Here is a 24142-nt window from a genome sequence, read left to right as displayed (position 1 = left end):
CCCCAGCACGCCCCGCGCGCAGCCCCGCGCGGCGCTCTGCGAGGGGCACGCCGCGCGGCGCGCTGGGTAACGTAGTCCGCGCTGCGAGGCGCGGGAGAAGCGGCGGGCGGGCTACGGGAGTGGGGGGGGACGGACGGAAAAAAGCCGCCCGCAGCGGCGGCGGCCTCGCTGTTCCCCGGGGGAGCGGGGCGGGCCTCCTCCGGCGGGGGAGGGCGGGGAGCGGCGGGGCGGGGGCCGGTAGGCGGCGGCGGCGCCTGGATGCGGCAGCGGCACCGCGGCGCGGCCGGGAGGAGGCGGGGGAAGCGGGGCCGCCGCGCGCTGCCGCTGCCGCATGTGCCCGGAGCCCCGCAGCAGCCGCAGCCGGAGCGGGCAGCGCGGGCCATGGCGGAGCAGGGCGCCCCGGCGGCCGCCGTGCCCAACGGCGGGGGCGCCGCCCGGCCCCCCGGCAACAAGGTGACGGTGGTGCTGGGCGCCCAGTGGGGCGACGAGGGCAAAGGCAAGGTGGTGGACCTGCTGGCGCAGGACGCCGACATCGTCTGCAGGTGCCAGGTGAGGAGGCGACACCGGGGCCGGGGCGGGGGGGACGCGGCCCGGCGGTCCCCTCGGGCCCCGCGGCGCTGCCTTTGTCTCCCCGAGGCGCCGCGGCCGGCAGGAGCAGCGTGCCCGGGGCGCCGCCGCCGCCCGCCCGCCCGCCCTTTGTCTGGGAGCCGCCGGGGACGGGACGGGGACGGGACGGGGACGGCGGCGCCGCCCGCAGCATCGCCCCGCGGCCGGCATGGCCGTGGGGGAGCCCCCTCCCAAACCTGCCCCCGGGGGGCTTCCTCCAGCAGGGGGGCAAAAACCAGCCCCCCCCCCCCCCCAAAAGCGCGTGTAGCCGGCGAGCAGGGTGCCCGAGCGCCTGCCCCAAGCCAGCATCGGTCCGGGGGGAGGTGGTTGTCTCCGCGTTGGCCGTGCGGCCGTCCCGCAGCGCGCACCGCAGCCGTGTGCCGTTCTCCCTCCCGAAGTTGGCGACGCGGCGGCCCCACGCGCCTGCACCACGCGGGGACTTGGCCGGAGTTTGGTTATCCGTGCGCCGCCGGTGGGCGCGCGAGGGAAACCTCGCTTACACAAACGCCTTCGGGAGCGGGGTGCCCTGCCCCCGACGGCCTACACCTCCCGTTACCTAACGAGAACCGCGCACAGCACTGGGGTTGTCGGAGCCGAGTCAGTTCCGGAGCCGATAAATCCCAAACTTGAACTTCAGAGACGGTAATTTCGCAGTAAAGGGACGTGCCCTCGGGCAGCTGGTTCTGCGAATGAATGGCTCTTCCGCGCCTACCTTGTGGGCAAAGAAACAAAACGAGCTGCGGTGCTGCGGCACGGCCGCCCGGCAGTGCAGTGAGGGTTGGCGGCCCTGGTGGCTCAGTTTGTCCTCGAAACATGGAGGCGCCTAGGTGAGTGCCGGGAGGCGTGCGGGTCGGGGGGAGGCAGGCTGAGCGGCTGTGCGTGTGCTGGGGATGTAAGTCGTGTGTTACTTCTTTTCCTCCCAGCGCAGTCGAACCGAGAAAAGGGCAAAGCTGCGATGTTATCTCAGGCTTGAATTTCGTGGCCAGTCCTGCCATTTCTAACTGCTTGTTGCTGTTGCAAGGAAAGAGGTTTTTTTTTTTTTTTTTTCCCTCCTTTCTTCCGTTTCCTGTTGATGGGCCTCCTGTTCTCTTGGCCTCCTCCCATGTGCTCACCCTTGCACTTGACTCCTTTTGCTAAGTTGATTTAACTCACCAAAATGGCAGGGAACTATTTTTTTGGGTTGGATTCACTTTCTCCTGTTTTAGTAAACAAAACTGAATTTACTTGGCTCAGAGGAACGTAATAAAAAGAGGAACCCTGGACAAGGTAAGCACAAAGAACCGTATCTTAGAATGGGAGGGAAAATAGGAATGTTCTCTTCCGGTGGCACTGAGCTATTAAGTTATCTTGCTCTGTGTTGTGCAAGAATACCCTTGATGGTTTTGTTACTGCTGGTAAGCAAGAGTGGGAAAATGACTCTTGTGCTTTTCATATCAGTACAAGTCCATAAAGAAAGATTACAACTCGGTCCGCCCCTTGCTACTGTTGGATTTCTGCAGTCCATACTTCTGATTCTTATTTCATTGTTATACACTGCTCGTTCTAGGATGGTTCTTTCTGTTTATCGTGCCGCAGAGTTGCTAGAATACCTGTGGATGAGACCGAATACTTTCCTATGGAAAGTGTGTTAATACAGCTATTTTCTTGGAGGACTTAGTAAGTTGTAGCAGAACTTAAGATGTCTTAGAAAATTGCGTGATATTTGCATTGAAATTCTGGGAACTCTGGTGTGGTTTTCTAGTTGTGCCTGGTTCTGTGCAGACGCAGCCCATGAAAACAGTCCCGTCCCAGAACTGACAGTTGTTTACTGTTTACTTTTACAACACCTGTAAAGAAAGGCATTGCAAGAAGTTGCATTCTGAAATCAGTGCCTGTACCCTCTTGTCTCCTGGCTATCAGGTGTCCTAATGACTTCTTCAGTCATTTGTTTGGCTGGCTGACTGTGGCATCTGGAAGAGGTACAAGTAAGCAGACCAGTGTATCTGGTCATAAGCTGTATTATGGCTGTACTTCTTCCAGATAGCACCCCCAAACTTACTTTATCTCAAGTTTTGAGGTTGTTGAAAGTACTCTTGTGCTCAGAGAAAGAATATGGGATTTCCTTGTCAGGAGACAGACCAGACTTGCATTTATCAAAATTAGTATTGTGGTTTCAGCAACAACCGACCTTGCAGACCAAGCTCAAATTAAGATGTGTCCAGTGGCTGCGTGCATGGAGCTGCCCTGGCAACTAAGATTGTTTCGTGAGGGCACTGCTGGGACAGAGGGTTCAGAAGCATTTAATACAGACGTGTCTACACAACAGGCATAGTATGCGCTGGTTCTTCCACTGTTATGTTTGAATTGGTCTTAATTTATTTCAGAGGTATCTGGTAAAATGATGCTTTTGATAAAGCAAACACATCTGTAAGACTTCTACAGTTAAGCTACATTTGGGCTTCAGTAGTTTGCAGAGCAAAGTCTGTTTAGCTGGTATCACATAAATCGTAGTCCAGACAGTAGAACAGAGCAAGAATGGGTTTGAGAATCAGGAGAAGTTGCCAGAAAAACAATGCTTTTGTGTTTTTTTATTGACATAGTTCCCTCTTAGTAAGCAGTTAGCCTTGCTGCTCTCAAACCTGGCCATTTCTAAAAGCATACGTTGTATTTTTATCAATTCCATGGGTAAAGGAAAGTTAAAACATTTCTTGTTCTGATTCAAGGACTTCCTACATTTCAAAATGGAACCGAATAAGGGAATGTAATTACTAAAATTTCATTTGTTAATGGATATGGGAATGGCAAATTAATACAAGCAAATGATTTTAGGTAACCATTTTATCAAAACAAAGTCAGTACAAAAATATACTGTATCTCTTATATTAATACTCCTGCCCCATGTACCAGTGTGTACAGTGCAGCAAAAAAACCCATGCTGTCTTCACTGCATGATTCAGCCCTCGTGCAGCCATTTCATCAGCAGATTTGTTGGTGGTTGTCTTTTCTTAGTATTGGAGGTACCTGATTTATTCAGAGCACATAATTCACGCAGGTGAATGGGATTTTGAATTCTTAAATTATTATTTAAGCCATTATATTATAGCCATGCTCGCTACGCTAAAGAATCTTGTCTTTGTGTTTTTTCAGTCCTATTATACGCCTTACTACTACTCCAAAACAGAGCTGATTTCAGTGTTGGCTGCCTGTTGGCTCCCCAGTGTTGCTCCGCGTGCTGTGGGGTCACACAGTTCTTGCCCCTGGACCACTAATGTGCAGTTATTGCAGTGTGTGGATTCTTAATCCTCCCTCAGAGAAGATTGTGTAGTAATGCCACTGCTCATCAGTTGATGCATGGCAATTACAATGCAACAGGAGAGAAGTTTTCCGCGGGCAGGTTCTTGGGGTTAAGCAGTTGCCATCGATCAGTTGACAACTGCTTAAGTCCTCAGACCTTACGCCTCTGTGTCACTTGTCTGTATATATCCACTTACTTCAAAAGAGAAAAAAAGGAATCTTTGTGTTTTCCACCCACCGAACCCACTTTTTTATTTTTTTTTAAATACTCCCATCTGAAGAGGTGTTTTAGTCAGGCCACGCAGGGCCGGGAATAGCAGGATCGATAGCTATCTATAGCAGTTGGTGCTTTTTCAGCTGGTCAGGCGTTCGATACGTGGCGTCCGGCTGGAGCTCCCGTTTCGCTGAAGCGCTGGGCGCGCCTGTGGGCCTTGCAGCGGTCGGCAGCGTGCCAGTGATGCGTGCTGGTGAGGGGAGAGAGGGAGGTCGGCGGGATGAGCCTGCCACATGAGCGAGGCACACGCTGCACCGACCGGCGTGGAGCATCCCTGGCAGGTGACCTCCGGTTGTGGCAAGCAGTGAAACCCTGTCAGTTTCACGCAGGAGGGCAGCTGAAACCCCGTTTCCCCATTCATAAAGTTTGTGCCGTCAACAGGAGATCTTAACAGTACGAAGGAACAAATTGCACCTCGGTCGGCTGGTTGCTCACTGTTCTTTCCGCCTTGCCGTTGTTACATCTTGCTGTTTTCATTTGGACGGTTCAGATGGAGTCCTCTGTAGCAGCTTAGTGAAATTTCAAATACATTTTTTATTTTTCCTGTACTACCTCCCACATCTAGAAGATGTTCCCTGTAAATATTCCCAAAGCCACTTTTTGTTTCTCATAACCCTTCTTAACTCTTTTACTGTGAGATGTAGCAAACAGTGGTTTTTTGGTGCTTTCAGCATTTTTCTTGTTCCTTATCAGCCTGCCTCAGTAGGTCTCTCTTATCTCTTCAGGTTGGATTGGTCTTTATTCTGGACCCGAATGAAGATTTGCATAATGGAATCTGTTCCCTACTTAGTACATGTGAGGCATTGCAACAATATAAAGATTTTGCAAATGAGGTGAAACCAAGCTGAAGCTAGTTCTAAAGAGTCTTTCCAAATACCATGTTCCTGTAGCAGTTCCTCAGAGCTAGGTCTGTCAACACGGAGAAACATACAGAGTTTTCTGAGATGAGTAAAAGAAACTTGGGCTGGACTTAAGTAAAATTAATGTTTTCTTTTAAACAGTTGCCTGTTTTCTTCTAACAAATAAGACTGTGTGTAGGCTGTCACATTTGCCTCAAACCAAACCCTTGATCTTGTTCGGATGCACTAGTTCTTGTACTACACATTCAGAAATTTCTGAAGTCTGGCCAAACTTTCAGGAAGCTTAAAAGGTAAGCATGTAACGTGATGGCTCCTTGAACTAGGTTCACATCTTACAAACATGAGTTGATTGGCATAAATACCAACAAAGATAATTGCCAGATGCTGAATGTTGTTTTTATTGAAATCCAGGAGTAGGTTATATAGTACAGTTGATAACTACACATTCATTTTTTTGGGAGGGTGTAAAGGGGCGAGAAATTAATCACAAACATCAGAGATGTGAGGCGATTAAGTTGTTATCTGCACCTTGGTGCTGTTCTTCTGTTTTTGTTTTTTTTTTTTTTTCCTTAAAGGAGGTGTGGTTGGCAACCTGAAGCTGAAGCTAGATTTTTGGCAATATGGCTTGAAATGAGAAGCAAACAGCGTAGTGATCGCCAGTTATGTTGTGTTAGGGTATGTAGTGGAGTTAAGGGTGAGATAGGCTCTGATCAGCTTGCCAGAGGTGTGTTCTCAGCGTTCCAAGAAGCTGATTGTGGCAGGAAGGAAAAAAATATATAGATTGTAAGTAGTGGTAGTATCATTTCTTTCCATCTATTTTTGGCTTTCCATCTAAGAGTTAAATGAAAGTGTTTACAACCATATGATGCCAGAGCAACATTGACTCGCTTCTTGCCCGACTTGGCAGTCACTTGCATTAGTAGCTCAAAAACAACAGTGGTTGCCCCAAGCTGAAAATTAATGCTGGAATGCGGTAGCAATGAAAGTCAACTGTAAAAAAAAAAAAATTATATATATATATACGCTTGCCCATGTACACACCCCTCCAACAGGGAGAGCTCGAGGGTGCGTATGACTTCTTCCCTAATGGAGGCATAAGATAACATCGCTTTAAACTAGACAACTAATTTCTGTTCTAGAGGAGATAACTTGAAAGACTTCTTTGCTCTACCCGGGGGCATCCTGGTTTTGGCATTACCATGTCATAAGAAAAGCCAGTGATTGTCATCATAGGCTTCTGGGGTCTCTGAAGTGCATATCGTGGTATTTCAGAGCTGCTTTAAATAATTCTGAGTTTAATATCGGTACAGAGAGCCATTCACAGTATGATTTTAATAGTAATTTCAGTCTGCTTTTTTAATAAATCTTTTTTTCCTCTATGTACTTTGACTGTTAGGTAAAGTTTCAGTAACGTGGGCCAGGCAATTCTGAGGGTGCTGGTGTTGGTGAGGCATCGAGAACTGCTCTCCTGTCCTCATTTGTTCGAAGCAGATTGAAGTACTCCGGTTACTGTACCAATATCTGGGCTGCTTTGACTTACGAAGATATGTGCTGGAAATTAAATGTGTATTTTGAATTTATGTAGATCTAAAATGGGGAAGGATATGCCATTGTTCCTCCATCTCAGTTCTAAAAACGTGGTATATTTTTTTCTGTGTTCCTGCAGTGCGTATTCTCCTTGTGTATACTGAAACATGCCTTATACTTAAGCTTAGACTTCCTTGGCTAGTGCACGTAGCACAAATTTCCTTTTATTCTTGGTGCTCAACACCAAGGCTTTAAAAGGCATCGTCTTTTTTTTTTCCTAAGAGAAATCATATTTTGCTTTCAGTTTGAGAACAAGCAACACCACTTTCCTTTTTGGTTTTGCCGGTTATCTGGGTTGGTACGTTAACGTTTCCTATTAGGCTGCACTTCAAAGAAAAAAGTATGTAAAGCTAGACTGAACCTCTTCATCTTCGGAGTGAGGGTATTCAGTGAGTGACAGAGTAAGTGTGTACATTTTTCCTAGAAGAGTCCAATATACCAGGAAAATAGAGTTGCTGCAAATCCTTCTCTCAAACTGGAAGGAGAAGCAGTAAAGTCCTGTGGGTGGTTTTCAGGTAAGTCAGCGAGATTGGCTGTAAACCCAGGAGCAAGGGACTTCCTGAGCAAGCTCATGGAAGAAGAGAGAAGTTCTACTTCATGATTTTCCTGTAAGCCTTTGAATATGGCTTTATATCATCTTCAGAGTCTTTTCAGAAAATGAGATTCCGTGCATCCTCAATGGCTGGCTTCACTTGGCTTCAGAGGAGCTCTTAAGTTAGCACACGTTATACTATTGTTTCAGTTTAATCTTATGTCCTTGGTGAATATTATTATTGTTGAAGTATGTTTATGGAAAGCTAAATAATGACGTCTTAGGAAACACTGTGTTTGTACCTGCATATTTAGCAAACAAACAACAACAAAAGACAGGAAGAGAAATGAACACCCTGATAAACGGCCATTTATTTCAACTTCGGTATTTCTTTAGCTGAATTTTGGTAGTGGTTGATAAAGCACAGTAAACCTGAAGTCTTAGCAGATGAACTTTCTTGTACTATTTCAGCAAGAAAATAATTACAGAATCACGGAATCTGGTTGGAAGAGACCTCCAAGATCACCCAGTCCAACCTCTGACCTACACTAACAAGTCCTCCACTAAACCATATCACTAAGCTCTACATCTAAACGTCTCTTAAAGACCTCCAGGGATGGTGACTCAACCACCTCCCTGGGCAGCCCATCCCAATGCCTAACAACCCTTTCAGTAAAGAAGTTCTTCCTAACATCCAACCTAAACCTCCCCTGGCGCAACTTCAGTCCATTCCTCCAATTGTTTTATCTAAGAAGAACATCTCTTTAATGCTGACACTAAAGGTCATGAAGTAGAGAGTGGTGAAGCAGTTGTCAGTTAGACTTTCTGAAGGCAGATGTAAGTCACTGCTATTTTGTTAAACTAACTTTGTTAAATTATCTTCTAATAATTCTCCCCCAAATAATTGGTCCTTATTTGTCCGGTGAATCAGCTCAACATACAAGGAATATCAGCTCAATTCCTTGGGATCTTCTGGCCAGTACAGCAATGCAATTCCAGGGGAAAACATGGCTGTTGCTTATTATTATGAGAGCTCTTTCTCCATGCTTTGTATGTTCGGAAGCTGTTATGTATGGATGGCATGTAACGAGCTGAGGAGCTCTTGCCCAAGAGGAAGGCTCAAAGCGAGCAGACTGTTTTGCTTAGAGATTGTTGGTATGTTCTTTAAGTTTACCGGTTTGGTTCTAGAATACACCTTTTGAAGTGTCCTAAAAGTTGGTTTTAGTCTTCAGAGCTAAGGAAATATTCATGAAACTGTAGTCAGGTACGTATATGACATTATCCCAGACTCTGTTTAGTTCTTTACCCCAAATATTTTAACTACCAGTTAAGACATATAAAAACTATAGCTAGAATGTATGAGAAAACAAGTCATTTTGCATAGGCAGGGGAAATGCTGAAATAATTTACCTTAAAATTGCCATAGATGTCCTGTTAGAAATACAGTTCAGTTGATATGTTTGAAATGAAGTCCTCTTTGATACTGTTGATTTATCCTCAGTATATTTTCTAGTGTTACTGTTCTGATCATGATATGGTACTGGTACTGATGTGTGTGTGCTGCTTGCGGTAAGTACTGCCTTTCAGTGCTTTGAGAGTGGTTTTTGGCTAGCGGCAGTCACTTGTTTGATTTATTGAAAATTCAGGTTTGTTTCCAGTAAAATGTCAGCTAGCAGATAATGACTTTTCCCTTCAAAATTAGTATCTCCAGGCATACAACGCTATTGCAGACGGGGTGTTTCCTAAGCATGTTTATCAAACGGCTCCCAGATGTACAATACATGTAGCTGCCTTTGCTATCGTATGCCCCCTCTTGTGCACGTGTAACCGATCCCGTTCAGGTTGGCCAGGATAGGTATATTCATAACAGCGTCTGGCTTGGTGCATAGCACCGACCAACTTATCGATGTGGAATACGTGGATGCAGGTTCTTGGGTGTGGTGCTTACACTGAGAAGGATTTTTAGGCTACTTAATCTTCTTCAGCAGGTTGGAGGCACTCCCTTCCCCCCTCCCCCCCCCCCCTTTTTTTTTTGTTTTTAAATCTCTCTGAGCAGCCTACTGCTCTGCAAGGAATACTTCAGAAGAATTGTTTCATAGGCCATGTTTTTTGGAACGAGGCTTCTGGAAAGTAGATAAATAAAGGGGTTTTGTTACCGTGACTGCTGTCGTTCTAACTGTACTGGTGTGATAATTTGTCTATTAGTGTGCACCTTTCCATCAGATTCCTGTATACTTAGCTGTTCTCCATGCTGAATAGCTTGGATATTTCAGGATTACCAGCTGGTGGCCAGGGATCATATGCTTTTTCAAGAAGGTGATTGAAGCATACTGCGCTAGTGACATTGGAATAATGCCTTTTTAAAAAGCTTACGTACTTAGTTATCTTACAACAACAGGTTTTGCTTAAATATTATAGATTGGATCGTGGTCTTAAGCGTAATCTGGTGTTCACTATTCCATTTCTACTTAATGACATAAAATACTCTAAAATAGTAGCATAATTTAACAGTCGTATTATCACAAAAGGAAAAAAAAAAGGCTACTGGGTCTCAATAGGATTTTAAATTGTTCATCCAATAGCACCAAACTAAAAAGTCCCCAAACTAAATCCGTACACTGAAATGAGTAGGTTGATGCTTGTTCATGACTTCTGCTCTGCATCTCCAAATAAATAGAAACTTCTCCTTTCTGATCCAATTGGCACACTTTTGAGCTGGATATGCACACAAGTTTAAAAACCCTACTTTTTAAGGAATACTAATAAGGAGCTTTCATAGCTGAGGGTGTTTTTGTTTTGATTTTGGTTTTGCATTAAAGCTATGATTAAAGAGCTATTTCTCTGATCCCCGTCTTCACAGCTGTGTGAGCTGGTCAAACGTTGGGGAAAAAAAGAGGCGTTCAGTTCACCTTTCTCTCTGAGCAAGCTCGTGTTTTCCCCCATTCTCAGCACAAATGTTCGGTGTCACCTGGTGGCAATTCCTGTTGGACTTGCTCACAGAAGTGCTGGCAGCAACTGGAAAACTGCAAACCAGTCGTGAAGCCGGCTTTGGGAAGCAGCGGTGGTACTAGGTATAGACTACAAGGAAAAGTCAAAAATTAAGAAAGGGCAAAACTGTAATGCAAAGTCCATGCTCATAGCAGTTGACAAGTTGAGTAAATCCTGTTTGAGATGCAATTTAACATTTTTTGTAATTTGGTGAAGCTTTGGGCTGCTTGCTGAAAGGGCTGATCCTTTCAGCACCAATGAATCTGTAATGGGAGGAGAGAGAGACGTTCTAAATACAGAGTAAAAAGATGTGAGGGGAAAAAATAGCATAAGGAAAGAAGAGAGGACAAACGAACTGAATGCTTTTAACTTCTTGTTAGCCTTCCTCACAATGCTAAGAAGATTGCTGACTTCTGAAAATCAAATTTTGGAAACCTCGGAGTATGCCAAAAATACGCAGTGCTATGCATTGATAGAGATACACAAATAAATAAATAAAAATCTGTCTTCTCAGTAAGCTTTATTAGGAGGTCAGGGAGAAGATGGTTTAAATTTTTACCTGACTAGCCTAGTAGTAACCTAGAGAGATATTTCAGTGTCTGTTAGAAGTTCCTCAATGTCTCATGCTATTTCTTCTTGATTCTCTATTTTCTGTCTCCTTTCTTTTTTTAACTCCACATGATATTCTTTCCTTACTCTGGCAAAGCCAGCTCTGCCTTGGCTGCCTGACCTTCTCCACCACCTGCCTCCCAGCTTCCAGAGGGGCTCCCAGTGCCACCTTTCTGCAGAATGGGAAGGAAGCATCCCCGTTAAGAAAAGTTCATTGCTCAGGGTGCCACTGGTGCCTGACTGTGCCTCCCGTGTATAAGAAGTCATCTTTTCCTCTCCTCAGCCCTTTCCTGCAGTCCGTCCATCGGTAGCTAAAGCCGGGGTTGCCGTGCCCCGGTGGGTGAGCACGTTGGCCGTGGTGCTTCTGGCTGGCTCAGCTGAAGGAACCGTGCCGTTGTGCGGGGAGGAAGGGGAAAGGAGCTGCTGCCACGTGCACGTGGTGTGGTCCACACAGAGCAGGAACACCTTCTGGTCCCTCTCTCTGTCTGTGTTGTCCCAAAGTAGGTGTTTCAATTTTCCTGGGGCTGGGAGAAAATTCTCCCAGTTTGGGAACTCAGGTTACCAAGATACGGTAGACAGATTACTCTATACAGTTAGTCAGAAAGTACTGCCAACCTCAAGAAATGACTTCTATGTCTTTATTTCCCTCTGGCAAAAGCTTTATACAATGTATTGAAATTTATTTGGGCATAAACCGTGTAATTTTTCACTATTAGTTAAACCCAGTTAGGAGTACTTCATTAATGTTCAAATATTTTAATCAGAGGAGTGTTAGCTTGAATGATCTAACTGATCCCTTTTGGATTAGCATAGTGAGGGAGGAGGAGAGAAATAGGGATGGAAAGGACCAATGCCAGAAGTGACTTCATCAGTTTCTACCTTGAATTAATCCCAGAGGCAATAGTTGTGATGATGTTGGTGTTAGCAGTTCCTGGGTTGGGGGTGAGGGGTAGGGGAACTTCCATCAAGGAAAATCCTAAACACACCCAACCCAAAACTCAACAACTGCCCCTGCCACTAGAACTCTGAGTTCAAGTTTTTGTAATTAGAAATGTTTATCACAGCTGTGTTGTGCAATATCTGAGCAGACAGCATGGGTACACTTTACTAGTACTTCTCTTCTAGTGTAGTGTGAATCATTCTCTTAATATACTACAATTCCTAATTGTGTAACTGTATGCTTGCACTTCTGCATTAGGTTAGGGCTTACCTGTAAATCAACATTTTGAAGACTCAATTAATTGAATGCTGCTTTTGTAGTGTTCTCCTAATACACAGTTTGAAATGAAAAATATTTAAAGAAATGAAAGAATTTGATGGAATGATGCCCAAAGCAGGATGTGGACTGACCAGACAGTCCTACCTATCAATTGTTCTACCAGGCAACTGATAACAATAGCTCTTCCGGGATCAAATCTCTTCATATTGCAAGCATTATCATAATGCAAACAACCGTATTCTGAGATTGAAATTTGAGTATAAGCTGAAAACAAGCATTAGGAAACCTTGAGTATGGCCTAAGAGTGTAGTCAAGTGGTGATTCATCACATGCAGTGCTGAGGTTTTTTGCTTTAGTTTCTAGCAAAATCCCTTAAAGCATAGCTGCTAATAGCAAAGGTGGTGAAGTTCGTATAACTTGGGTAACCAGCTTTCTTCTAGATGAAGTATGAGCTGTGCTGTACATGTAGTTCAGGGTTTAAAGGGTAAAATGCCATTTTAATTCTGTCAGCCACTATGTCAGGGTATTTTTAAATGAGCACAGAAACAACACACCTCTGTGTATCTTGACGTCATTCAGCAGTGCTAGGGAAAAGTCTGGACACCACCAAAACCCAGCAGCTATGTTCTGATGATTTACTCGCTCTGCGTCTCCCTGCTGAACACCCTACTCGAGCAGGCTGGCCACTGGACTTTCTGTTAGCACGTCTGAATGGCAGTAGCGTGGCAAACTTAGAAGAGACTAAGAATTTATCAGTAATCATGATCTACAATGGTCATTTTTTTTCTTTTTCATGTTGCTAGAAAACTATTATTTAAAAGTAACTTGAGAAGCAAAACATTAAATGTCACCTACTGTTGGGATAACTTGCAGTACCCCAGGAGAATCAGCATTGCATTTAGAAAACAGTTACAAATGATCTATTTGCTATGTCAATCAAAGGTGCAGTGGTAGAGGTGGTGGACTGATAAAGCTTTCTTAACAGTTATTGTTGAGCCGAGAGGATGGGAGGAAGAAGGAGGTTATTCCTGAACTTTCATTATTTTCTTAAAAGAATAACCTTGGATGGCTTGCTTTGTTTATGCAATTGATATGTTTCATATGTTGTGAATGCAAAATTTGGCTTTCTCTGCTGAAGTCGGATCAAGTGCAGGGAAAGCCATCCGTGTCCAGAAATCTTTACCACTTCAAGGTACTGCTTACTAAATGGGAAAACTCTGTAACATGTCACAAATTCATTTCAACTTTGGGTGAAAGTTTGTAAGGCTTCCTTCTCTTTCCAAAGGAGATGGGACTGGTATAAGTCCTCAAATAATGCTGAAATTATGAGAAGTTTCGTTGCTGACCTCACTGAGATAACATTTACCTGTAGAATATATGTTTATATACTTGCAGGGAGGTTTGAGAGCTAAGAATATTTGTTATTTGTAATGTCAGATGTACAGCTTTATCTATTGTTTTCATGTTTTTAAATGTTGCAGAAGTAGTGAATAGCTTTTTGGTCCGTTGCTTAGAGAAGATCTTCTTTTATAAACTACTGTGAAATATTTCAGGTTTAATTCCATGGTTTAATATTTCATATTTCTTTCTTCTTTTCATATAATGCCTTTCTTCAGTTTGTCTTGTACTGAAAAAGGCTTGGAATATTATGTCTTTCCATTGTCTTCCCTTGAACAAAGCACTTTGTGTGTAAGATGTCTCTAAATATTCCTGTGGTTACAGCAAACAGGACTGTTTTGTGTGTAACCGTGTCTTGCACAAACAATTTGGTCACAAGAGAGTGTAAGCTTATTTTCAAAAGTACAGCGAATGAGAACGGGGGATATTTGGTAACTATTTTGTAATCTTTTTTTAGTTTCATAAGCCTATCCTGACCCTCTTTGAGACTTGGACACAGGCTCCTTTTGTATTTTGGATGTTATTTCGCAGTTTAATAAATCTGTTAATACTCTCATGCTTCATGGTAATGAAAAAAGGTAGGAGCACTGAGGGCTGCTTGGTATAATTGGTCTCCTGTAAATTGGGAGAACCACAATCATCTTAGTTACCTCTAGATTCATGCCTTAACAGCAGACTTCAGATACAAATACCTTGTGCTAGCTGAGGAGGTATAGAGCAAACCAGTCAACTTTGAATGTTTTTTTATGAGAAACAATCAGCAAAAGACAGAACCACAAATTCAGAACAAGAAGCATGCACGTTGCCAACCCGCAGCACGCATCCTCCCTAATAACTCCATGGCTTCACATACCCAGTTTAACTGTTCTTGGTTTTATTTTGCTAGGGTTGCAATTTGACTTTTAATACTTATTTTTCCTAAATGTAATAGGAAGCAAGTAAAACTGTTGAATGCTTTTAGAAATGTTTCCACATTCTAGAATGTTTATGGGTCTGTCCAATAACTTGTAGAAGCATCGTACTCCAAAGCATTCGTACCTTTGAACCACGATACCATCCAAAAATCTATATGACATTTAATATTCATGTGGAAATGGTCAAGTTTGACAAACCAAGTTCAGCAGATTTCCTGGGTGAGGAAGATCTCATGTAGATCTTTTGTCAGCAGCAAAAATGAAAGTTGCGGAGTTGGAGGTGGAATGAGTTTATTCCCTATCTGTACTGTGTCTTCATTTGTCTTCCGTATCAAGATCTATTAATACTTCCTTTTTTTTTTTTTCTTCAGGGAGGCAATAATGCAGGGCATACAGTTGTTGTGGATTCTGTGGAGTATGACTTCCATCTTCTGCCAAGTGGGATCATCAATCCAAAAGTCACGGCATTCATTGGTAAGTGGGACATCTCTGAAACAAAAATGGACAATAATGTAGTGACAAACTTTGGACATATTAAAATAACAAAGTATACCCGAGGGCATACAGGATTAGGACACTTTTTCCTCATTCCCAGAGGCTTGAGCTTTGCTTGTAATTCTACTACCTTATTAATATTGACTTAACTCAGTCATGAAGTTTAGATTATGGGTGTTTTATTGTCTTAGGTCATTTTTGTTCTTATCTCCCCTATCAATGCAAATGGCTATCTGCCCAGTGTATCTTCATTGTCCCTTCCCCTTCCATCTGATTTTTTTTCTACCACGTATTTCTTTTATTCTCACAATTCCTCCTGTGTTTCAGTCTTCAGCCCTCCTAAATGACTACCAGTACTTACAGCAACATAAATCTTTCCTCCCTTTTCCACTGGAATGTAAAAGGAATGCTGAATCCAAGAAGATTTATGCACTATATAGATCTTGCAAAAGGTCTTTTCAAGAGACTACATTAGGTTTGGGGTTGTGGCAGTACTAAGTGATATCAGGATCTATGATCTATTTGCCTTCCAAAAGGAGGTTTAGATTGTACTATCTGTTGCTCCATACCAACATACTTTCCCTCCTTCTGCTCTTGGAATCTAGTCCTACTTTTCCTCAAATTACTTGTATAACCAAACTACTTAACATTGTATAGCCCTTAAAGTTTCCTTCTAAAGATGCAGGTGAATATATAACAGTCCTACACAGCATTATAACTATGTATGTTTGTGTGCTCTTTCACAAATCAGGTTAGTTTCTAGGTTACTTAAAGGCTATATGACCTATCAACATTTCCAGCCTGTTTTTGTGATAATTTTTGGATAAGTGCTCATTGACATTTTGCTAAAGAGCACAGCAACTAAAGAGCATCTGTCAGTAGTTTGTTGATTCATAAACGATACCCGCTGAATTATTAGGACCAGTTTGTAGTGACTGTGTGCTTTCAGTTAGCATTAACACCATTCTTGATGGGAATTTGTCATTGATTGTGCCTCCTTTCAGCTGTTTCGCTGTGACTTGGCAGTGGGGTGGTTTTGGATTAGCTGGCCCTGCCTAGTACTTTCTATGGAAACTGGGCCAACAGGCATGGAAATAGATCCCCGCTGACAGAGGGGAGGTTGGGTTGTTAACGACTCCTGGTTTGGGGGGCTGTGGCAGATGATACTACCAATACTCTGTTTTGGTGTCTTACTGTATTATGTTTCTTTTAAAAGTTATTGCTGAAAAGCAGTGGAAAAAGGGATGTCCATTTGCCATGTCCTGTGTGCTGGACTCAGGGTCAGGTAGAAAAGACTAAATCCTGTAAAAGTGCAGTGGGCAGGGGAGAGCTTTTTACAAATCTTTTTGTATCTGTCTCCCACCTCTTGGCCCGTCTATTCTGAAGTTTGCTGTTCTAGCTTCTTTGAAGTCAGACTTGTATTTAAAAACTCTTCTGGTGGTTCAAGTGTATTTAGTAGAAGGAAAAAATCTGATTTAGGATTCCACAGAAAAGGTTTATAATTAAAAGAGAAAGGGGGGAAAGGGCAGAAAGGTTAGAGTATTATAATAGATTATTACGATCAATTACGATTATATGCTGAAATGTATAACAAAAAAGTCTTAAATAGTTTGTATTTTGGTATTTAGAATGCTTTCATCTGTGAAATCAGGTGATTTGTATATAATTTCAAATGGTAGGTCCCTTCATTCTTTAGTAGGTATTGTTATACTGGCTGCTTCAAATCTACTAAGTTTGGCATGACCTTAAGATGGTTCAATATCGTTTGTAGAAGTGCTTCTTCTTAAAGCACTCGCTGATACTGGTTAATTGTATGAGCTAACAGTCCTTCTGAGCAATGTGACATTGTGGTAAATCTCTGCTGTCTTTAGGACAGTGAGCTGGCTTTTGATGGAGCCTTTTCCGTATTAATTCTGCTAGTCTGTTAACAAACCGAACTCTGTGTATGGAATACACTATGTCTATTTACAGATGAAAAGTGCCTGAGGGAACGCTAACGTTTATAACGATGCTAGAAATGTGCTAAGCTTTTAAAAACAATTGGGTGATTAAAACGAAGTGCAAAGAAGGAAGTTAATTTTAGAAATGAGGAAGAGGAAGTGGCATTCTGAACTGACCCACAATGCTGTTACTGTTTGTCATGATCTAAACAAAGTTTATAAAGCTTCTTAAAAAGGTTCAATGCATGTAGTTAAAGATGCATATTTTAAGTCAGTCTTTTAAAGATATGTTACAACTTTCATTCTTAGGAATTCACTGAAAGGTTAAAAACTTAAATACATTGCATGCAAAACATGAAGTGTCGTTGAATTTGTTGAAATACTATTTTTCCATGTTCAGTGTAATCCATTAAACTTTGTCTAATGATTTTCTTCAGGAAATGGTGTTGTAATTCATTTGCCAGGGCTCTTTGAAGAAGCTGAAAAAAATTTAAAGAAAGGAAAAGGTGAGAAAACTTGAAGTTTTACTACTCTTAAAGTAGTTTGTGGGCACTTCATTAAAAGATTTAGATAGAGGATGCCTCTGCAGAGGTTACATTTGATAATTTTTTCCAGAACTCCATTTACCTGCTAGTTCCTGACAGAGTCTTATCAAAAAACCCAGAGCCTTGATGGGAAGTATAGATGGGCAAAAAGAATCTCTGTACAGTTTCAGAACAGAACATGTTCTAAATATGAATTATCTGCAGACATATTTTGTTGCTTAATAAGTAAAACAACTTTTTAAAGTGTGTTAGTAGTTTGTAGACACATTACTTCTTGCAATCTTAGCATATGTTTTGACAGCACATGTTAATGCAAATATATGCAATATAAATCCTTTCTTGATTCTGAACTTGCTTTTCGGCTTCTTGTTGTCATGTCAATGGCCATGCTTGATAGCAGTCCACTGGAAGTAAGGTAAATCAACTAAATTATTCATAAGTAAAAAGCTACTAATTGGTTGCTGAAATTGAAGAACTAGGAGAATCACCAGGAGTTCTTTATCATAATAAGCCTGACTTTCTCAGCTTTATAGGCTGATGTTAAGTTTTCATAATTCCAATCCACTCTTTTTCTCCAGAATGTGGTTGCTTATCCTTTAAATAGATCAACTAAAGACTAAACATGAAAAGTATTTTTCCTTTACACATCAGAAGAAAAAAAAAACTATATAAAACATAATTTGAATTATTTTTCTTTGTCTTTTAAGGGCTAGAAGGCTGGGAAAAAAGACTAATAATTTCTGACAGGGCTCATATCGGTAAGTTCCCAGATCTTTATTATTATTATTATTATTTTTTAACTTTGTGTTCTCTGAACTTTCCATGGCAGTAAGAGTGACTGTTTTAGCCTTCCTGACCATTCATTGGTATGTAAATTTCTTTGGGCTAAGCCTCTGTATGCTAGGCATTGTATCTACTTTGGCTTATTGAAGATCCTAGAAAAACTTGTCCATCACTCAGGACCCTCCTAGGTTTATTTTTCAGTGAGTCCTTAATCCCACTCTGTAAGCATACTCTACTCAGGAAAGCAGGTTCGCTTTCCAAGCTGAAAGTTAGATGTGAAAAGCAGTCAAAAAGCAGTTCAGAAGTTAATTCAGTGAAGGATTCATTTCCCTTTTTGGTGTAAAAGCAGTTATGCTTTTCTTTCCTGAAATAGAGCAATTTTTCTGGTGGGAAACCATGTGAGTGGGTGTGACTTCCAAATTAATGAGCTCCCTACCAACTAAAATGCCATGTACTTCATAAAAGACACTGTATGGGAAGAGCTCTGTAGGAATCAAGAGAATGGCTTTCCTTCTCTCAGAGGGAGTTCATCAATCAAGGTTTGGTTCTAGCTTATGTTCCAGGAAACGCTTCAGTTCAAGAGCCTGGAGTAAAATGTTGAGAGTCCAAACCACAAAAACAGAACTTCAGTGCTAAAGGCTATATCTCTCCTAGGCCATCTTTATTACTTAATTTCCTCCTTTAAATTAGATATGTGGCATAATAGTTACGTAACTGCATGTATTAGGAAATGGAATTATTGCTGCAGTGGTAGTCATCTTCTGAAGATGCAAACTTTTCAGGTCTTTATCAGATAAAAGCTTATGACATGGGTGGAAAAAATGTATTTCCTTTATTTTTTGTTGTTGTTTGTGTGTTAACCAATCTGGAAATCAGGAGTAGATTAGTCAGTAAACGTGTTATTTCAGAATAAATATGCTTTTACTTTGATGTAATTACTTTGCATTTGGAATAGTTGAGTAACTGTTCCTAAGTTACTAAAATTCTTTTGAGAGTAGAATCACTGTAGGTGAATTCTTTGGAAGTTGTTTAGAGAGGCTGTTCTGCAATTATTATGTTGCAATGGCAATACTGTGAAATTTTCATGGATAAACAGGTCCTGAGTAAAAAAAAAAAAAGGACCAGTTACCGACTGCCACCTGTAATTGTTCAATCTGTCAGCATAAATGGACTTTCAGAATGTTTCTGTTCAGAAAGTTTTGAGGGCGGTCTGGAGATTTGTTGCCATTACAAATGCCTTCTCTGAAATGGGTGTTGGCAGTCTGCGAGCTATTAGTCTGTAACAAATGATCAACTAACAGTAGGTTCAAGCTGCTGGGGATGATCTAGTCCTTGAATTATAGGAATGTGTGGAAGTAAATACAAAAATAACTTGGTAAGGAAGATGAGGAAAATCACTCATACTAGAGAAACCAGCACACTTATTAAATCAGTAAGTTTCTTACAAGTTTGCAATCTTATGCTTGTAAAGAGTAGCTTAATTACTTCACTGTGAGGACATAGTGCTGAAGAAAAATGAGCCAATATCTGTTGAACTGCAAAGTGTTGCTTCTCTGTTCATATTTGCCATGAATCTGTCATGTTTATTTTTTGCCTTTATGGTAGACAAGAATCGATGGAAGGAATATTTTTCGTAATCCTTGTTTGTCATTAATAGTATGTAATGCTTAAGAAAAAAATCAGGGCTTGTAAAAATGACTTCTGTTGTCTTCAGGTAACAATTGCATTGTTTACATGGGTAACGTTTTTGGGATTTTCTTTTATTTCCAAATTCATTTCCATTGATGCTGCCTTGCTAAAATTAAAATGGTCTAAGAAATCTTCAGAATGAATGAGAATGTTTACCTAAAGTCTTCACCTTAAATTTCAACAGTATGACTTCTTACCGTAACCTGTTTTCCAGGATTTCTTTCAACTACATGTTTTCTTTGTTTCTTGTCCATACATTCTTTTGGGCCACTAGAAGACTGTAATGTCTTAGCTTTTCTATGGAAGGTGTGTACACAACTGCTGAACTTGGGAGGGGTGGGGGGCTATCATGGAAAAGAAGAGAAAAAGCTCTTGTCATTTTATTTCCCTCTCTTTTGTGTGTGCATGTTTTTTTTCCAGGTTGATAAACAGGACTAAAATTGGTTTGAAGAAATCATTACTGATACGGCCATTTGTTTCATGCAAAATGTCAGCTTATGTAAAATATTATTTTATTTTTTTTTAGTATTTGATTTCCACCAAGCTGCTGATGGCATCCAAGAACAACAAAGGCAAGAACAAGCAGGGAAGAAGTAAGTAGTTTTAATGGATGGCTTAGTACAAGCATGAGTTACTGCATTGGATTTCCGTTATTGATTGTCATTGAATTTAAAATGTATTGATTATCCCTGTAAGTCTAATGTGGAGTGTTCTGGGATCACTTACACTTTTGTACTCCAGTGGCTAGCAAAACATTGTATAATGAAAGGGTTTTATCTTGATATGTTGCCGTATGGAAAAGTTCCTGGTTCTTAATTTGCCTTACAAAAATGGTTCCTTTGTCTTCATGTTTTAATTGTTTACTGAAATAATGTTTGTATCATGGATGAAAAGTAATTCAGTCTTCCTTACTGAGAAGTCTAAAAGGTCTTCATCCATGACAATAGCCTTTAAGAGTGTCTCTTCTGGGCATATCTTCATGCAGGTTGCTATTGCATGTTAACTTGTCAATTATTCTTGCGTTTGGTCATTTTCACACTTGACTGTGCTGTACCAGCTGTCTTGGTACCTGTTCTCTTAGGAATTAAAAAGTAAACAGGTAGAATATGTGTGTGTATTTCTAATGAGCTACTACTTTTTTTATTAGCTACTTTGAGGAATGCTTGGGGAGTGCAAGCTAAAATAGCTCTGTGGGATTGAAAAATGCTATCAGTCACTGAGCTACTTTTGAGATGAAACTACTGTTTCATTAGTCAATGTTAAAGATTGTAAGGGAAAGCCCAATTAAAACATTCCTGCCTTCATCTGATCTAAAGAACCCTGCTCCACCAGAAAGTTACATTCAAAGCTAAGAAATTTAAGACCCTCTTAAAAGTGCTGTATATATTCTTTCTGTAGGGATTATTATGATCCTGACGTTCTGCAATGATCATACAGTTCTCAAGCTTGTTAAAACTGCCTGTGGATTAAAAGCATTAATCTATTTACTTCCTCCTAAATTCTAAGGCTATCTAAGTCACTGTAGTGGGGGAAGTACTATTGAGGATTGGCAAAGCATGAGATGTCAGAAACTGATTATCGAAAGACTCCTGGTAGCGTGAGGGGAAAAAAAAAACACTTGAAATAGCTTGCCAATATGTCTAACTGTAGATTTGACTCTGTATCGCATTTTGTATTAAACTTGTTTTGAATCTAACACTTAAAAGCTGATCGTTATAAATAGTAATTTAATTTTTAATTGAATACTTTCATCTGTTCAAATGTAGCGCAAAACCAATCACAAGTGAGGGTTCTATAGCCTCCCTTGCAGAAAGGTTATAGAAAAAGGTAATCTAATACAGAAGTATGTTATGCTTATGCAATTGTTCTAACAACTATAAATACAATCTTTTGACAACTTAATTCTTTTATGAATTGGCATGTCCTAATAAATGGAAGCTAACGCCTCTTAAAAAAATTACCTGGGAAGAGTATGAATAGGGGTAGAGGCTAGAGTCAATTATTTAAGCCACAGCCTCCTGGTTTGGTTACATGATACTGTATTACAGGAGGCTGGTTACCATGCTTTCGTTTCAGACTGGAGACAAACATACCACACCCTGAGATCAGTCTAATTGGAACGTTTGTTTAACCTTTTCCAAGATTATTGTTTTGAATCTACTCCAAACTTGTAATGGTCTGGATGAAACAAGTACTGATCATGAACTGTATTTCAGTTCACTTGCATATCAATTGATACATTCTAATATGAAGTTTAGATATGACCTTGGGATTAACCTGTATCTTCTACTTGAAATGGAGTCCCTCTTGAATTGGGTTATGGTATGATACCTTCGAGACAATTTGAAGGTACCAAACTTAAATTTGACATTTTTGCTCTACCAGTATCAGCTGAAAAGATCCATTTAATATTCAACAGTAAAAACTAAAGTATATTATAAAAAAAAAAAAGTATTGGCTCTAGTCTTTTTAATGGTACGTGGCAAAGGAGTTACTTTGCAGTCTTTCAGATTATTATTTGATTGATATGAAACTGTTGCTCACATTAAGCAAGCCAGCTTTATTATATATGGCGTCATTCTTCTGAGCAAGTTCAGATCTACCTTTACTTGTCTGACTTTAAAGTCAATGCAAGCAAACTGTGTCTTATGATGTCACTGACTTAAGCTAAAAAGGATTGCTTTAGGTTTTAAGCTATAGGTTCTTCAGGAAGTATTGTTAGGTAAGAGTGAGAGCAATAATCTAGGTTTTCAGAATCAGCTACAGGGAAAATCTGTTCTTCAACCATTTTGTATGTACAGTGTTTGGGCATCAGTGTTACTTAGATACTTGCCAGTATTTGTTTTTCTGGCTCCATTGGAGGCTTTTACTATTAAATGAAATATTTCTCACAAATCTGAAATCCATGCTGGTTGTATTTTTTTCGTCTCCATGAAATATGTTTTTAGGAAGGTGTATGGTTAGTTTCTTCAGTTCATAGTATTGAAGGATATTGTTTTAGCATTTAGTTCCTTAAGTAGAAAAGTTGGGATTTGTGTTCAAATAAGATTCAGTGAAGTATAAAAAGTTACTGGTCTAAAAACAGAAGTATGTAGAAGATGAATATATTCATGTCTATAAACAGTGATGTTCTGAAACTAAGTTATGTACTAAGTATCTTGTATTTGAATGTTTAAAAGAAGGTTTGCAATAACAGCATTTCACTTTATGGTAAGAATATATTAGCTTTAAAGAGAAAAACACCTTAGTTGTATATCAAGAATAACTCCTGCTATTATCTTTTTAAAGCTTGGGAACTACCAAAAAAGGAATTGGTCCAGTATATTCTTCAAAAGCTGCACGAAGTGGACTCAGGATGTGTGATCTTGTTTCTGATTTTGATGAGTTTTCTGAGAGGTAATTTTTGTCCTTTAATGCAAGTTTTGAGCATAGTTTTCAATATCTGGGTGTGTCCCTGTGGAAACAGTTACAGCTGGTTGCTGTTAAATTTTTTTGATTTCTCAGTCTGCTTAAAATTATTTAATTGCAAATAATTGTAAATACATTATCAGTAGATTGTAAGGTTGGTGGAGGAGAGAGAAAGAAAACAAATAAAACAAACCTTAATGAATTTTTGTCTTCCAGGTTTAAAGTGTTAGCCAATCAGTACAAAGCGATATATCCTACCTTAGAGATAGATATTGAAGGGGAATTGAAAAAGCTCAAGGTAAGCCTGCTTCTGTTTGTTAAATGATGTAATCACTGTGTAGGGTTACTGATATGAAAATCTCAAGGTGGTTGACTCTCATACTTCTGTGAGGAGTGGGAACTTAATATATAACATGGGAAATGGATATGTATCAATTTAAAAAGTCTGCTAGCATCCTTAAAACACCTTAGCCTCTTTATGCAGCATTTAAAAACTTGGTTTCAAGAGAACTACTGTAGACTTTAAGAACTTACATAAGGAGAATTATTTCTGACTTATACTAGCTAGAAAAAAACACAACAAAAACATCAAGATTGTAGTTGGGGAAGGCATGTCTTCGTTGTAATGCAGAATATGATTTCCTCGTGTTAGAACCTTAAGAACTGAAGTAAATTACTATTCTGAGCAATAAAGCCTTAAGGAAAAAACATTTTTTTGCATGTAGTTGGACTGTAAGTTGATAGCAGCAGAAGTAATGAAGCCTGATTGCCAGCAAACTGTTCTTGTGGTTAAATATGAAATTTAATTTGATCTCTCACCCCCCAGCAACTGGGTTACACTTGTGAGGATTCTCTCTAGTGTTGATTCCCTTATGCCTAGCAGTACAATTTCACAGTGCAGCTGTATTCTTATATATCTTACTCTTATTCAGCCTTTATTTTTTCTTTTTTGTTTTATAGAAGTTTAGTTGTCTGAGACTTCTTTTTTTACCCCTTTGAAAACCTTGATCAAATTTGACAAA

At 40.7% G+C, this 24142-nt stretch overlaps 1 protein-coding gene across 2 annotated transcripts in view; it reads left to right on the top strand.

The window, feature by feature from the left end:
- Positions 1-248: 248 nt before the first annotated feature.
- Positions 249-24142, top strand: part of ADSS2 (adenylosuccinate synthase 2) — a 36511-nt gene continuing 12617 nt past the window's right edge. Inside the window, exons 1-7 of one of the 2 annotated variants that reach the window (XM_083832574.1) lie at positions 249-549; positions 14632-14734; positions 17133-17201; positions 17948-17998; positions 20239-20305; positions 23001-23108; positions 23337-23418. In XM_083832574.1, the coding sequence (XP_083688700.1) occupies positions 259-549; positions 14632-14734; positions 17133-17201; positions 17948-17998; positions 20239-20305; positions 23001-23108; positions 23337-23418 (771 nt within the window). In that variant the 5' untranslated portion in view covers positions 249-258. Of the gene's footprint in view, positions 550-1308; positions 1434-14631; positions 14735-17132; positions 17202-17947; positions 17999-20238; positions 20306-23000; positions 23109-23336; positions 23419-24142 lie in introns of those variants that run through there. The other variant, XM_083832575.1, reaches the window with a different exon arrangement.

Source organism: Anser anser (assembly GCF_964211835.1).
Source record: "Anser anser genome assembly, chromosome: 3".
Taxonomy (NCBI): Eukaryota; Metazoa; Chordata; class Aves; order Anseriformes; family Anatidae; genus Anser; species Anser anser.
Note: the sequence above shows the minus strand (reverse complement) of the source record. Positions and strands in the feature narration are given on the sequence as shown.